General features: G+C 38.0%; 1 protein-coding gene across 4 annotated transcripts in view; it reads right to left on the bottom strand.

Annotated features, from left to right (window-relative positions):
* Nucleotides 1-13,030, bottom strand: part of herc1 (HECT and RLD domain containing E3 ubiquitin protein ligase family member 1) — a 94,853-nt gene that overhangs the window by 75,225 nt on the left and 6,598 nt on the right. For all 4 annotated transcript variants that reach the window (XM_077712458.1, XM_077712459.1, XM_077712461.1 and 1 more), the window contains exons 7-15: nt 12,735-12,878; nt 9,550-9,677; nt 8,794-8,938; nt 7,221-7,392; nt 6,885-7,019; nt 4,053-4,218; nt 3,207-3,332; nt 2,518-2,739; nt 1,735-1,887 (exon numbers count right to left, since the gene is read on the bottom strand). In XM_077712458.1, coding sequence (XP_077568584.1) covers nt 1,735-1,887; nt 2,518-2,739; nt 3,207-3,332; nt 4,053-4,218; nt 6,885-7,019; nt 7,221-7,392; nt 8,794-8,938; nt 9,550-9,677; nt 12,735-12,878 — 1,391 coding nt within the window. The remainder of the gene's footprint in view (nt 1-1,734; nt 1,888-2,517; nt 2,740-3,206; nt 3,333-4,052; nt 4,219-6,884; nt 7,020-7,220; nt 7,393-8,793; nt 8,939-9,549; nt 9,678-12,734; nt 12,879-13,030) is intronic.

Here is a 13,030-nt window from a genome sequence, read left to right as displayed (position 1 = left end):
TTGAGTTTGCCCACAGCATGGACAGGTCGGTGTGCAATGGTGCAGATGGTCCAGGATGCCTTCCTTCTAAGGGGAGTAAAGGCAAGGGATAAGAGATCAGTGCAATTCAAACCACATGAAAGTTATGCTCCGAGTGGAGACATTGAATTATCGTATGGGACTGTTCATTAACCAAACTTTCAAGGCTCTACAGGGCATAGCAGATGAATTACAAGCCCTTAGAGAAATGGAGCGCCAAGACCATATGGTCTTGGATTTGATAACAGCCAAGGATGGAGGTGTGTGCGCCATGGTCGGAGAACACGGTTGTACTTTCATCCCAGATGAAATCGGTGACGTAGGTAACATTATTCGTGCAATAGCTGAAATGAAAGCCTTGGCCAACGCCATGGCCCAGGATCACTCAGCTATAGGTGCATCACTTTGGTCGTGGTGAATATCCGGGTCGTGGTTCGCGATCCTGGTTAAATTTTTAACACCGTTACTTGCAATTATGTTACTCTTCTGTATTTTCTGTATTTTCTCAATGTGTATAATCCCTTGCATGAAAGCTATGGTTTGAAATACTATCCAGCATACGCTGGTAGCTTACAGTGACATACAGTATCACCGCATGACATGCCGCAATGAAGATTCTCCCACCATTTTGAAATGCGACGAGTATGTCGAGTCATCCGGGTAATTGTACATGTCTTAACTTCAAAACTGTGTTCGCTCATAAAGAGGGACACAGAGGGATTTTCTGATATAACCTTAAAGCTACCTCACGTTTTTCAGCTGCGCCTTCACAAATGATTTTATTGTTTTCCTATATAACCTTAAAACTATCTCACGTTTTTCACCTTTGCCTTCACAAATGACTTTATTGTTTTCCATACTTTTTGATAAGTACCTGCTGATGATGTTTGTATTCTAATACCTAGATAGGAGGGATATAACTTGATGTTTAATGAAAATTCTTTCAAAGTTACTAAAGGGGGGAAATGTGAAGTATGAATGTATTTTATGCTTATTATTATGTCTTTTGGTTTATATAGTGTAGTAACTAGAATAGAATTTTGCATGACCCAGTGGAAACTTCCATCATGACACCTTTTAGTTAAGGGGGTGTCATCTTTCACGAAACCCACTTCTTTGTCTACTTCTTCCCGCCTTATGTTTGTACCTAGGTCACATGACCCTTTGTTAATAAAACCAGCTCAACTGTTGGAGGGAGGCAGGGATTGGAACTGGTCAGCCAAGGAGACGGACTCATCTCCAAGCGCTGGCACCTCCCGACCCCTCCCTCAGCTGATGTCTTTGAAAATCTCATCAAGCCGACTCTGCGTGTGCTACCTCTGATCCGAATTATTGAATGTATATGGTTCTAAACCTGACAGCGACTCCCTGGCATATCTTACCCCAGGGGGAGTCGTAAAACACACACATATACACACACACACACACACAGACACACACACAGACAAAGATGCATCTATATAAGAGTTTAGATTTAGATAGTAACTTAATTTACAGCATTGTTGTATGGTGTCAACTTGATGTGGTCAAGACCACCACATCCGAATAAAAAAGACTTCTGCGTTTACATCAGCCATGCCTTAAGAGTTTTCTGTAGCCGGGGAAATTTAGGTCAGAAGCAGATGTCAAACATGTCAAAAATGTCAGGTTATTGGCAATGAGGGAAACTTCTATTTTTTTTAAAATAGAGATGAATTAAGCACTGTGTATTCATACCTCAGTCACATGGTTAACATGGCAATAAGCTAATAGTTGCTTATGCAAGGAGCAAAGGAGTTGGTGAAGGTGAGCAGGTTGGCTGCTGTCAGAAGAGGACATGTCCTGCTGCAACTTGTCACTATTTTTCTCCAGTTCACCAAATGCCTGATCCTGAAAATTAAAACAAAGGATCAGAGAAAGAAAACAAAAAATGTGAGTTTCACATAGTAATGAAAACATCATATATTCAAATGAATGTCACAAAAGTGAAAAATGTGTGTCGACTTTAGAGCTCCGACTGCTACATACAGCTGCTCATAAAAAAACATCATGGGCATTGACTTTCAGGTCGCAACTCCCTCGTGTATTGTCTCTACGAGCACTGGGCAGAGAATTGCATTTTTTCAGTGTTTTTTTATTTTTTTATTACCTTCGTAAATACGAGAGGAGTAATACTCCCCGGGGAAGTTGGCAAGTGGTCGCGCGTGCGTTATCCTGTTGTGTGGATATTTGTGTGCATCATTTTGGGGATATTTTGAAGGGAATACAAAAGCAAACAACCCTTGATAGGTTGCATCTGAAAGTCAGGCTAGAGGCGGGGCGGATAGGGTCAACCCGGAAGAAAATTATCAAATTTAAAACAAAATTAGAATTAAATTTAGTATAAAGTTGGATTAAATTTATTTTTGTGTGTCTGCATTGAAATCCAAACTATTTAAATCTGTTTATGTGATGTTACGAATGCATTGCCGTGAAAAAAATATTTTCTGCACTACCTATACTCTCAATTGCTCTACTTACAGTATAAAAACCAAGGTTCCTCAGTAGTGTTTTCATGAGGATCTCAGCTAGATGAGTGTCAGGATGTCCTGCTGTGGCACTGCGGTTTGGGTCTGGGGACGCTGTGAATTTCAAGCCACAGCAAAGCGCTTCAGAGCCGTCAGAAGGAGAGCTATAACCCAGCAATGAGGCTACATGGGTGTGGTCCTGAAGACTAGTCAGGATGATGTCCAACTGCATTCTCTGTAGCAATATAAAGATTCTGTTAAAACTGATGAACAGTGTTTATACTATATGGAGCTAGAGCTGGGCGATAAGACAGAAATTGTTATTTGAAAAAAAAAAAAGTAAGAAAACGCCAGGGAGAATTGACTTGGATCTTTCAGTAGATTGGACCTGTGTTGTCTTGCATCTCACAATCCCTCATTTTAGCAGTATTATTGTCCTTTGTGTTCATGCTCCGTGTTAGTCTCCATTGCTAACCTAAAAACATGTTTTCTTATCATCCTCTTCTACGGGTTGTGTAATTGCAGATTAAAATGATCAAGTATCAAAGTTTTTATTATTATTGTTGACAAAAATGTCACATTTATTATCATTTTTGTTTCATCGTCCCGCTCTATATGGACCCATTTCAAAAGTTTCATGAAATGATGGTGATCATTCCTATATTTGACTGATCAAAAATATGGTTTAAATAGGCAGGGTACCTGTCCTTTAGTCAGACTCTCCCATCTGTCAGGGCCCTGAGGCAGCAAGGAATGAAGAAGCTCCATCCTCTCTCTTAGTGGAGGCAGCAGCATTGTCGCTCCCACAGAAAGCGTCTCAATAACTGCCTGATAAGTTTAAACACACCAATGTAAAATCCTCAGATAAAAGATTCTCTTGTGCAGATAACTAAACAAATTTCATCACCATCACCACAAGCATATTCAATAGAAGAACAGTAATGATTTAAAGAGGACGCTCCATTAAAAAAAATTCCACTGTTCCATTTTATCCCTGCTTTTAGCACTAACCTCTAGCAGTCATTCAGGATTCATCGTTTGGTTTACTTAATAAAGGACAGCACAATATAATGAACATATTCATATTCATGGTATAAATGGTAAAAATGAGTTTGTGACTTGGTTTAGTTTGATCTGAGCAAATTAGTCAACTTATGTTACTAGCATTTGTATATGAACGTTTTATTATACAAGTACCAACCCACTTCATTTACACAACTTGAATGTTAATTTCTTGGCATGACAGCACCCCAGCTGGCCATCATATAAATAAACCCTTCCCGATCTGTCTTCCCTCCAGCACCTTTTCCACTTGCTTAGGGGAGTATACATTAGTTTATCATATTGTTCCTCTTTTATTTTGCTTTTTAATTGTTTTTGTTTGAGGTTTGCCCATGAGCAACTGCATTTGTAGTAATTCTTTCAATTCCACTACCTCAGTCAGAATTTGCAACGTTGTTAGCAACCCTTCAACAGACAGATTTTTTGTTGTGTGGAAATAATTTTGAACTGTAGTTATGAAAGTGTCAAGTGTTGCTCTTCTTTTACCTCCTGAATCTCATCTGGCACAGAAGAATCCATAAGTTTGAAGAGCAGATTTCTCAGAGGTCTGGCTTGCCGACCTAAGATACTTGTAGCAACTCCCCCGGCAAGTGCAAGAGCCAGATGATTGGATAAAAGCCGAAGGCACAGCTTAAGAAAGTTATGATGCTCCCTGAAAATATAATGTTTACAATTATATGCGTGCATATGTCATATTACTATTAAAGTGGTACCTTTACTTATAAATGCGTGCAATTTTCAGGTTACAAAAACCTTTAAAATGCGAATTACTCTTCCTATACATAAAAACAAGATCCAAGTTACAAAATCCCCCAAAACGTTAATACAATTCCTGTATCTGTTATTTTATTTTGAAATTGTCACAATGGCATTTGACTTTTAGTTTTTTTAGTTTTTCAAGTTTGGTTAAAGAGACTTTTTTTAAATGGAATGGATTACATGTTATCCATCTTTCATTTTAATACATAAAAAAACAATTTACTTATTATTTTCTCTTATCTTTGTGTTTCTCACACCTTCCATATAAAATTGGGACAATTTGATCCTTTTTTAAAGGGTTTAGTTGGCAGTTTATTTGAGTACTGTGGAATGAATTAGAAAATTTACATGTAAAATACTGCGCAGTTTACGAAAAATCCACGTTCCAAACAAGTTCTGGAACCAATTAATTTTGTAAGGAGAGGTACCATTCTATATATTTACACATACACAGACAAACATACATACAAATATACATACAGATAAAGACATATATACATATATATATACATAGATACATACATATATACCGTATTTTAACGACAATTTTGCGCATCCTATTTTTAGCCGGTGTCAAAGACGAGTGCCATTTCTGTATTTTACACACACAAAGGACGCACCGTTCTTTTAGACGCAGCTAAGCATGGCATATATATATATATTATTTATGGAATAGCGCTGTCTACGGAAGCAGCCCCAGACGCTATTTCCGGTGCGCAGTGACTGAAATTGTAGCCAGCTAGTAGCTAACGAAACTATTCCAAGGCAGTCTTCCATGCTTCGCAACTGTGTTAATGCCGATCGCCAGGGCACAATCCATTAGCAAATAGTAGCTAGCTAGTGTTAATGCCGATCGCCAGGCCACAATCCATTGGGTGTATTGACAAAAAAAAAAAAAACGATATATCACAGCAGTCACTGCGCAGTACTTTATCTACGAAAAATAGTAAGTCAGGGGCTGCTTGCCGTAGTTGTCCTATCCATTAATTTTATCGTGATAAAATTTTTAGTATTGTTCCAAATATAAAGCGCACTGGATTATAAGGCGCCCTGTCTATTTTGGAGAAAATTTAACTTTTATGTGCGCCTTATAGTCGTGAAAATACAGTATATACATGTGTATGTATGTATATATACATATACACATACATATACACATACACATACATATACATATACACATACACACATATACAAACACACACGTGCACACGTGTGTATGTATATATATATATATATATATATATATATATCTATATCTATATCTATATCTATATCTATATCTATATCTATATCTATATCTATATCTATATCTATATCTATATATGTATATGTATATGTATATGTATATGTATATATATATATATATATATATATATATATATATATATATATATATATATATATATATATATATATATATATATACAGTGATAATTTTACAATTGGCACACTGCGAGTCCCAGGGATTCGCTTGTCTGAAAACTGTGCGTCCCAGGAAACTTGTCACGAGTCCCAACATACTACGGATGCAAATAAAACATAAGCAACGATATATAAACATTCAGATTTAATTTATTTATTATATGGTTTAGGGTTAGGGTTTATTTATCATTGTACTTGTCTTTCAGCTCGTAGATCCTCCTCTCTTTGCAGCCAAAAGTCTTTTGAAATGTGCGTATTTTTCCTTGCTTCCCCCGTTTTGCTTCATGATCATCGATCGAATCTTCTGCAGTTCTTTTCTTACTAGTTGTATTTTTTAACTGCGAAATAACTATCCAGACTGTTTTGCTTTTTCTGAAACATTTTTTATCTTTCTTACACTATTACGAAACTCTTGCTATCGCTTTCTCTCCTTCGTCTGCTAGTGTCTGCTAGTCTCGTTCACGCGAGAATTATTTCGCAAAGATTATGTGGAATAAATTGGTTTGCTATCGGATATATGTGTTTTGGTTTTTTTTTTGATAAAAATTTCTTTGCGTCCGAAAAAAGCACATTACTTGAAATTGTGCGTCTGGAAGAAAAGCTGTGCGTATCAGACGCAGGACGCAGAGGTAACGAGAACACTGTATATATATATAAAAAAAAAAAAAAAAAAATATATATATATATATATATATATATATATATATATATATATATATATATATATATATATATATATATATATATATATATATATATATATATATAAATATAAATATAAATATAAATATAAATATATATATATATATATATATATATATATATATATATATATATATATATATATATATATATATATATATATATATATATATATATATATATATATATATATATATATATATATATATATATATATATATATATATATATATATATATATATATATATATATATATATATATATATATATATAATTAAGAGATGTTTAAAAAGAATGTGTGCACAGTACATTGAAAGTGATAATATGTTTAAGATACAAAACATACAACTGTAAAATTATATTGAGGTGGAAACAAGGTCTAGAATGAATAGTCTTTGCTCGGATGTATCACTGAAGTTAGTCATTATTACCTAGATGAAGGGAAGGGAAGAGGAGGAGCTTCACTGTTGATACCATCGCAATAGCGGTCAAGGAAGCAACGTAGATGGGAAAAGGTACTTTCCTCGAGGTCAACACAGTAAGGTCTGTGCCAGGCAACCACTTGCCTAAAATGTAAAAATATAAAATATTTGTTCCAAGAAAAGAAAGTCCACATATGCAAAGGGGACCAAGCCCGAAAAACAACGTACCAAAAGGTCATGACTATTAGTATATTCTATAGCAGTGAATTAAAGAAGTACAGTAGTCGGGAATTGTGACACAGTCACTAAGAATATTTCAACCACATTCATGGATTGATAACTTACCTGTCTCTGGGAAGGGCTGTCCAAGCCAGACTATGAGAAGTTCCGGCTGAAATCTGCTGAACGGTCACCCCATCCAAGCCTACTATCTTTCTCGGCTTAGTTATTGGTCCAGTGGAATTTCCCTGGCCACACTGGCCCATGGAGTTGTTTCCCCATGCAAATACTTCATTGTCTATAGATGTTAGTTGGGATGGAGAGCAGTAATAACATTTAATGTCCTAAGTTAAGTTACACTGATTTAATTACACATCAAATAAGCATATTAAAAAAGGGCATATTGTCCTAATGAATTAATTCTTTGTCTGTTAAAACTGTCTTATGCAGAGCTGCCAACCTCTGTCGACCCCATTTCAGGACTACCCATGTCCAATTTCAGTAGTATTTCCGGAGTGACTACGATTCGATAAAAATGTAAAAACATGTTTTTACAGACTATTGGAAAAGTACAGAATGATGAAAACAAGTTTCTTTGTGTCTGGGTACTTCTATGTGGGTTTATCAGTCAGCAAATCCACCATGTGTCACGCTGAAGTTGCACATGCATGTTGTGCTATGTGCAAATGTCAGTCTTTTTGGAGACGCCATCAACATGAGATATTTAGTCAAATAAGAAGCAATAAAGTTCTGCGAGTTTCTGGATTTCTTAAGGTTCAGCCAAAGGTGCTCGGACGTTTGGTCGCCGGTCTTTTGGTCCCTTTTGGTCATCTTTTGGTCGCCGGTCAAATGGTGACAGAGAGTTTACTGTTGAAACCAGCTCTCAAACTTATATTCATGAGAGAGCTTAATATCTAAGACAGAGAGTTTAATATCTAAGTACTGTTTAATATCTAAGTACATTTGACCGGCGACCAAAAGGGTCCTCTACAGCTTTCACAACTACGACAAGCAGCCCCCTACTATTTTCCCGTAGAGAAAATACTGCGCAGTGACATATAGTGATATATAGTTATTTTGTCAATACACCAATGGATTGTGGCCTGGCGATCGGCATCAACACAGCTTTACGAAGCATGGACGCTAGCTAGTATCTAGCTACTACTGGCGAATGGACTGTGGCCTGGCGTTCGGCATCAAAACAGCTTAACGAAGCATGGACTCTAACTACTTGCTAGCTACTATTTGCGAATGGATTGTGGCCTAGCGAACAGCATCAACAAGCTTTACGAAGCAACTTTGATGGATTTGTGGGGGGTGATGACTTGAGTACATTGTAAAATATCTAAATAAAGTACAAACGAACTCAGTTTTGCTTCCATTGCCTTTTTAAAAACGTGTTTTTAGCGTGTGGGTGTAGCATTTATGCTTAAACTGGTGTATCTTTTACCATGCCTGGCTGCGTTTATTAAAACGGTGCGTCTTTTGTGTGTGTAAAATACAGAAATAGCACTCGCTATTGACACTGCGGCTGAAAATATGAGGCGCCGCATAGCCGTGAAAATACAGTAGTTGGCAGCTTTGCTTAAGTTTCAAAAACAAGAACTCAAATGTGTCTCTAACAAGTTTCAGACGGCTCTAAATAGCATTGACACGCAGTTCCAAATGATGTTCGAGATTTGAATGCGCCAAAGTATACCATGTGACAGGGCCAAACAGTGGCTGTCTCCTATTGAGATGTCCACCACTCTAGTTGTCGCCAGCTCCTCGATCAGTTTAGGTCTGAGTGCTGTTGCCTCAGAAGAACCGCAGCCCAGGCAAGCTCCGCAGCCCCATGCATACACCTAAAATTAGAGAAAGGAAGATTGGCAGGAACATTATCAGATCATTTCTAATCCTTATATCATCAGTTAGATTCATTTATGTATGTATGTACGTATGTACGTACACACGCACGCACGCACGCAAACACGCACATTTATTCAGTCATTCACGACCTCCATTTTTGAGCACCACTTTTCACAATGTCATGAAATGTAATCATAGATTTAACTGTTTCAGTGCCACAACATCCAGTTAAGTCCAAATCAGTAAAATATTTTAGCTAGAAACATGTCAAAAACATATCTCATTCCATTCTCGGTAAAATCAATTATTGTTATCCTGAAAAGCTTTCTTACAACATGAGGAAGGAGTTGCTAAAGGTTCTCAATTAGTGATTTCTCCCTTAGAGATAATCAGTGTAAAGGAACTTTGCTATCCTCGCAAAAAAAGTATTCACAGTATATTTTAATGCAAGGGGGAATTATTTGTTAATACATCCAAAAATCTACATTTGAAACTCAAGCTTACCCAATTATCTGGCTCTGATAAGTTATTGTTTTTCTTAAGAAAAACTGTGTTAACAATAAAAAAAATTGAGGAAAAACACATTCATGACGTATATCCACATTACCTGCCCAGTTGAAGTTAAGGCAAGAGACGATTGACTTCCAGCGCACACTTTTCTGATGAACATGCCTTGCAGGGCTTCTACTACTTTTGGTTTGTATACTCGATTAGTATCACCATGACCAAGTTTCCCTGTCAAACAACAGTTGGTGTAACTTTTTAGAAAATCCATACAGGGAAAGCATAACATTGTTATCAGCCACAAAGTTGTTGTTCAGAATGAATATCATTTTTGGACTTTTCAGTCAGTTTTTTTTTCAGCTTGGACGGGGGCATTTACTCCAGTGCAGGGGTGCCGAACAAGTTAGACACAAAGAACAAACATTTTTGACTGAGAGTCAAAGAAAGACAACACCCAATGACCTGCTCAAACAGATATTAAATATAATTTATTCTTTGTTTTTAATAGGCCCTGATGAATTTGAGTATTTTATGAGAGAATAAAAATAAGAGAAATCTGAAACAAGGTAAAGAGCCATATTATATATACAAAATATAATAAGATAAGAGCTGCATGAATTTTGGCCAAGAGTTACATCAGTGGCGGGCAGTCAGGGCCTTCAAGGCCTTCTCCGCTGGCCTAAGAAATATCTGAATCATATATTATTATATTTTGTACATCAATACCTATTAAATAATTCCAAATTGTCTGTTGGCTTCCTTTCATTGTGTCCCCCCTGGTTGCGCTGCTTCCAGATGTGTGTTTTCATATTGAAGCATTTAACCAATCACATTTAAGCCATTATTTGTTAACGGGGTCAGAAATCTGCCTCAAGGCCTTCACAATCAGTTCTGCAGGCTCTGCTGCATTAAACAAACGTCGATAAGACTGTTGCTTTAACCAATCAGATTTCGAGTTGGCAACACCACAATGCCTTGTCGCAGGCGAAGGGATACACCATCGCTTTCACCAACTATGATTGGGTAGTGATTAGCCAGAGCTACCAAACTGTATCTGGAGCTAGCTGCACAAGTAAATATAGTGTTGTGTTGATTTAAAGCCATTTTCAAGACGGACTTTACCAGAAATATGACAGAACAGGTTCGACTTTCAGCATGAGCTTCGATGTCGATATAAAAGTAAGAAAGGAGGATGGATATTGTGTACAGTTAAAAAGGACTTTTGGTGAGTAAAATATGGCTATATTCCTAAATAATATTTCAATTGTGGGCCAAGTTCTGATATCTGAAAAGCTCCAGTGTTTGCATTTAATCGCTAAATGCTGCTAGGAAGTGGACTTTACCCCATTTTCAGTTAACATGTTAAGACCCTGACTGATGTATCTTCTTAAAAGGGACAGCGCATGTACATACAAACTTTTATACACTCACACGTCGGCTCAGTGAAACTGCTCATACGATGCACGGATACGATATTTTTCTAACCAAAAACCCTGGATGACCAGTGAGACACAGTGAGACAAATGCCGTCACACCGCCTTCAGGTCAGGGGACAAGTACAATACAGCGATGCTGCCAGAGCAGAGCTGAAGAGAGGCATTAAAAAGGCCAAGGCAGCATATACGAGGAAAACTGAAGAGCACCTCACAGGAAATAACTCAAAGAAGATGTGGCAGGGAATACGACATATTACCAATTACAATGACAATAATGTGTCTGTTATATTAGATGCCTCACTAGCAGAGGAACTGAACCATTTTTTTCCCGCTTTGAGCCGGACAAATCAGGCCCAGTCTCAACACATCCACCACCACCCTGCAGCAGTACAGTGGAGCTTCAGGAACATGAAGTGAGACAGGTACTGTGGACTGTGAACACCAGGAATGCCGCTGGACCTGATGGAGAACCTGGGAAGGTGGTCAAAGCCTGTGCAGACCAGCTGACTGGTGTTTTCACAAAGATCTTCAATTGTTCCCTGCAACAATCCATCATCCAATTCTGCCTGAAATCAGCCACCATTATCCCTGTCCCTAAAAAGCCAACCATTGACAGCCTGAATGATTATAGGGCTGTTGCACTTAAGCCCGTGATCATGAAGTGCTTTGAAAAGTTGGTCTCCCGCCATATCAGAGATACAATCCCTCCCTCAGTTGACTCTCACCAGTTTGTCTATCGAACAAATAGGTCCACCGAGGACGTCATCGGATTCATCTCAGGGAGGATGAGTCTGCTTACAGAGATGAGCTCAACACACTGTCTTCGTGATGTTTGGTGAACTCACACTTAATACCACGAAAACTCAAGAAATAATCGTGGACTTTCGCAAACGCAGCACAGATCTGGCCCCACTCCTCATAAATGGAGTAGGCGTAGACAGGGTCCAGTCCTTCAAATTCCCGGGGGTCCACGTCACGGACAAGCTCTCCTGGTCTACCAACACCACGGCAGTGGTGAAGAAGTCCCAGAAACGACTCCATTTCCTGAGGGTACTCAGGAGGAACAACTTGGACACTAAGCTTATGGTAACCTTCCTTAGAGCCACTTTGGAGAGCATTTTGGCATAATGCATTACAGTGGTACGCTGGAAGCAGAGCAGCAGACAGAAAGGCCATGTAGAGTGATCAAGACTACCCAGAAGATCATCGGCTGCTCTCTGCCCTCACTGGATGACATTGCCAGCCCTTGTTACCTCAGCAGAACCAGGAACATTGTCAGGGCCAATACCAACCTGGTGACAACCTGTTCCAGCTGATGCCCTCTGGCAGACGCTACAGGTCTCACAGAGCACGGAAAAATAGACTTCAGGACAGTTTTCTTTACCACAGCCATCAGTACTCTGAACTTGCGTTAGCACGACACACAATCCCTTCTGTGCAATAACTTGACTGTGCAATATTTTAGAATTCACCTAGCCGGAATGGGACTTTTTATACTTTTATATTACTATTTATGTTTTTTTTTTTTAACCGGAAAAACGCATTTTGTGGAGTAGCGCCACCAATTTCATTTTACGCAGCTGTGTATGATGACAATAAGGCTTTTGATTTGATTGGATTTGGCGACTAGGCACAGATTATTGTATTGGTACAATACAATTGTTGTTAGTGTAAGAATATTTACCACGAAGCCTTTCGTGACTTAAAAAATTCATATGTAGAAGCATAGTAGACGTATGACTATATTTGCCTTAGTATTTTTTTACGATGAGTAGTGGCCCAAAATATTTTTATTATTTACTTAATTCAAAGGTTGTTTATGAAAAGTAACTTCATAAAAGTATTTACACACCATTGTCTCCTCCTCCAAAGGACCACACGGTACGGCCATCCTTTGACAGTGCAATTGTATGAGAGCTACCACATGACACTTCTCCAACATTGCTCATGTCTTTGACCAAGGTAGGAATGTTTCTGCTGTTGCTGTCACCATGACCTGGATTTAAAAAACACAACATGACAAGTTATGCAGGGAAAGAAAATGTTCTCTTCCAAGCTACTATCGCATGCAAAATGTATCTACAGTCAGACGATTAAATACTGAGGCATCACCACAATTCTCATTTTTTGGCATGAAACACAACTACA

Source organism: Stigmatopora nigra, chromosome 3, assembly GCF_051989575.1.
Source record: "Stigmatopora nigra isolate UIUO_SnigA chromosome 3, RoL_Snig_1.1, whole genome shotgun sequence".
Taxonomy (NCBI): domain Eukaryota; kingdom Metazoa; phylum Chordata; class Actinopteri; order Syngnathiformes; family Syngnathidae; genus Stigmatopora; species Stigmatopora nigra.
Note: the sequence above shows the minus strand (reverse complement) of the source record. Positions and strands in the feature narration are given on the sequence as shown.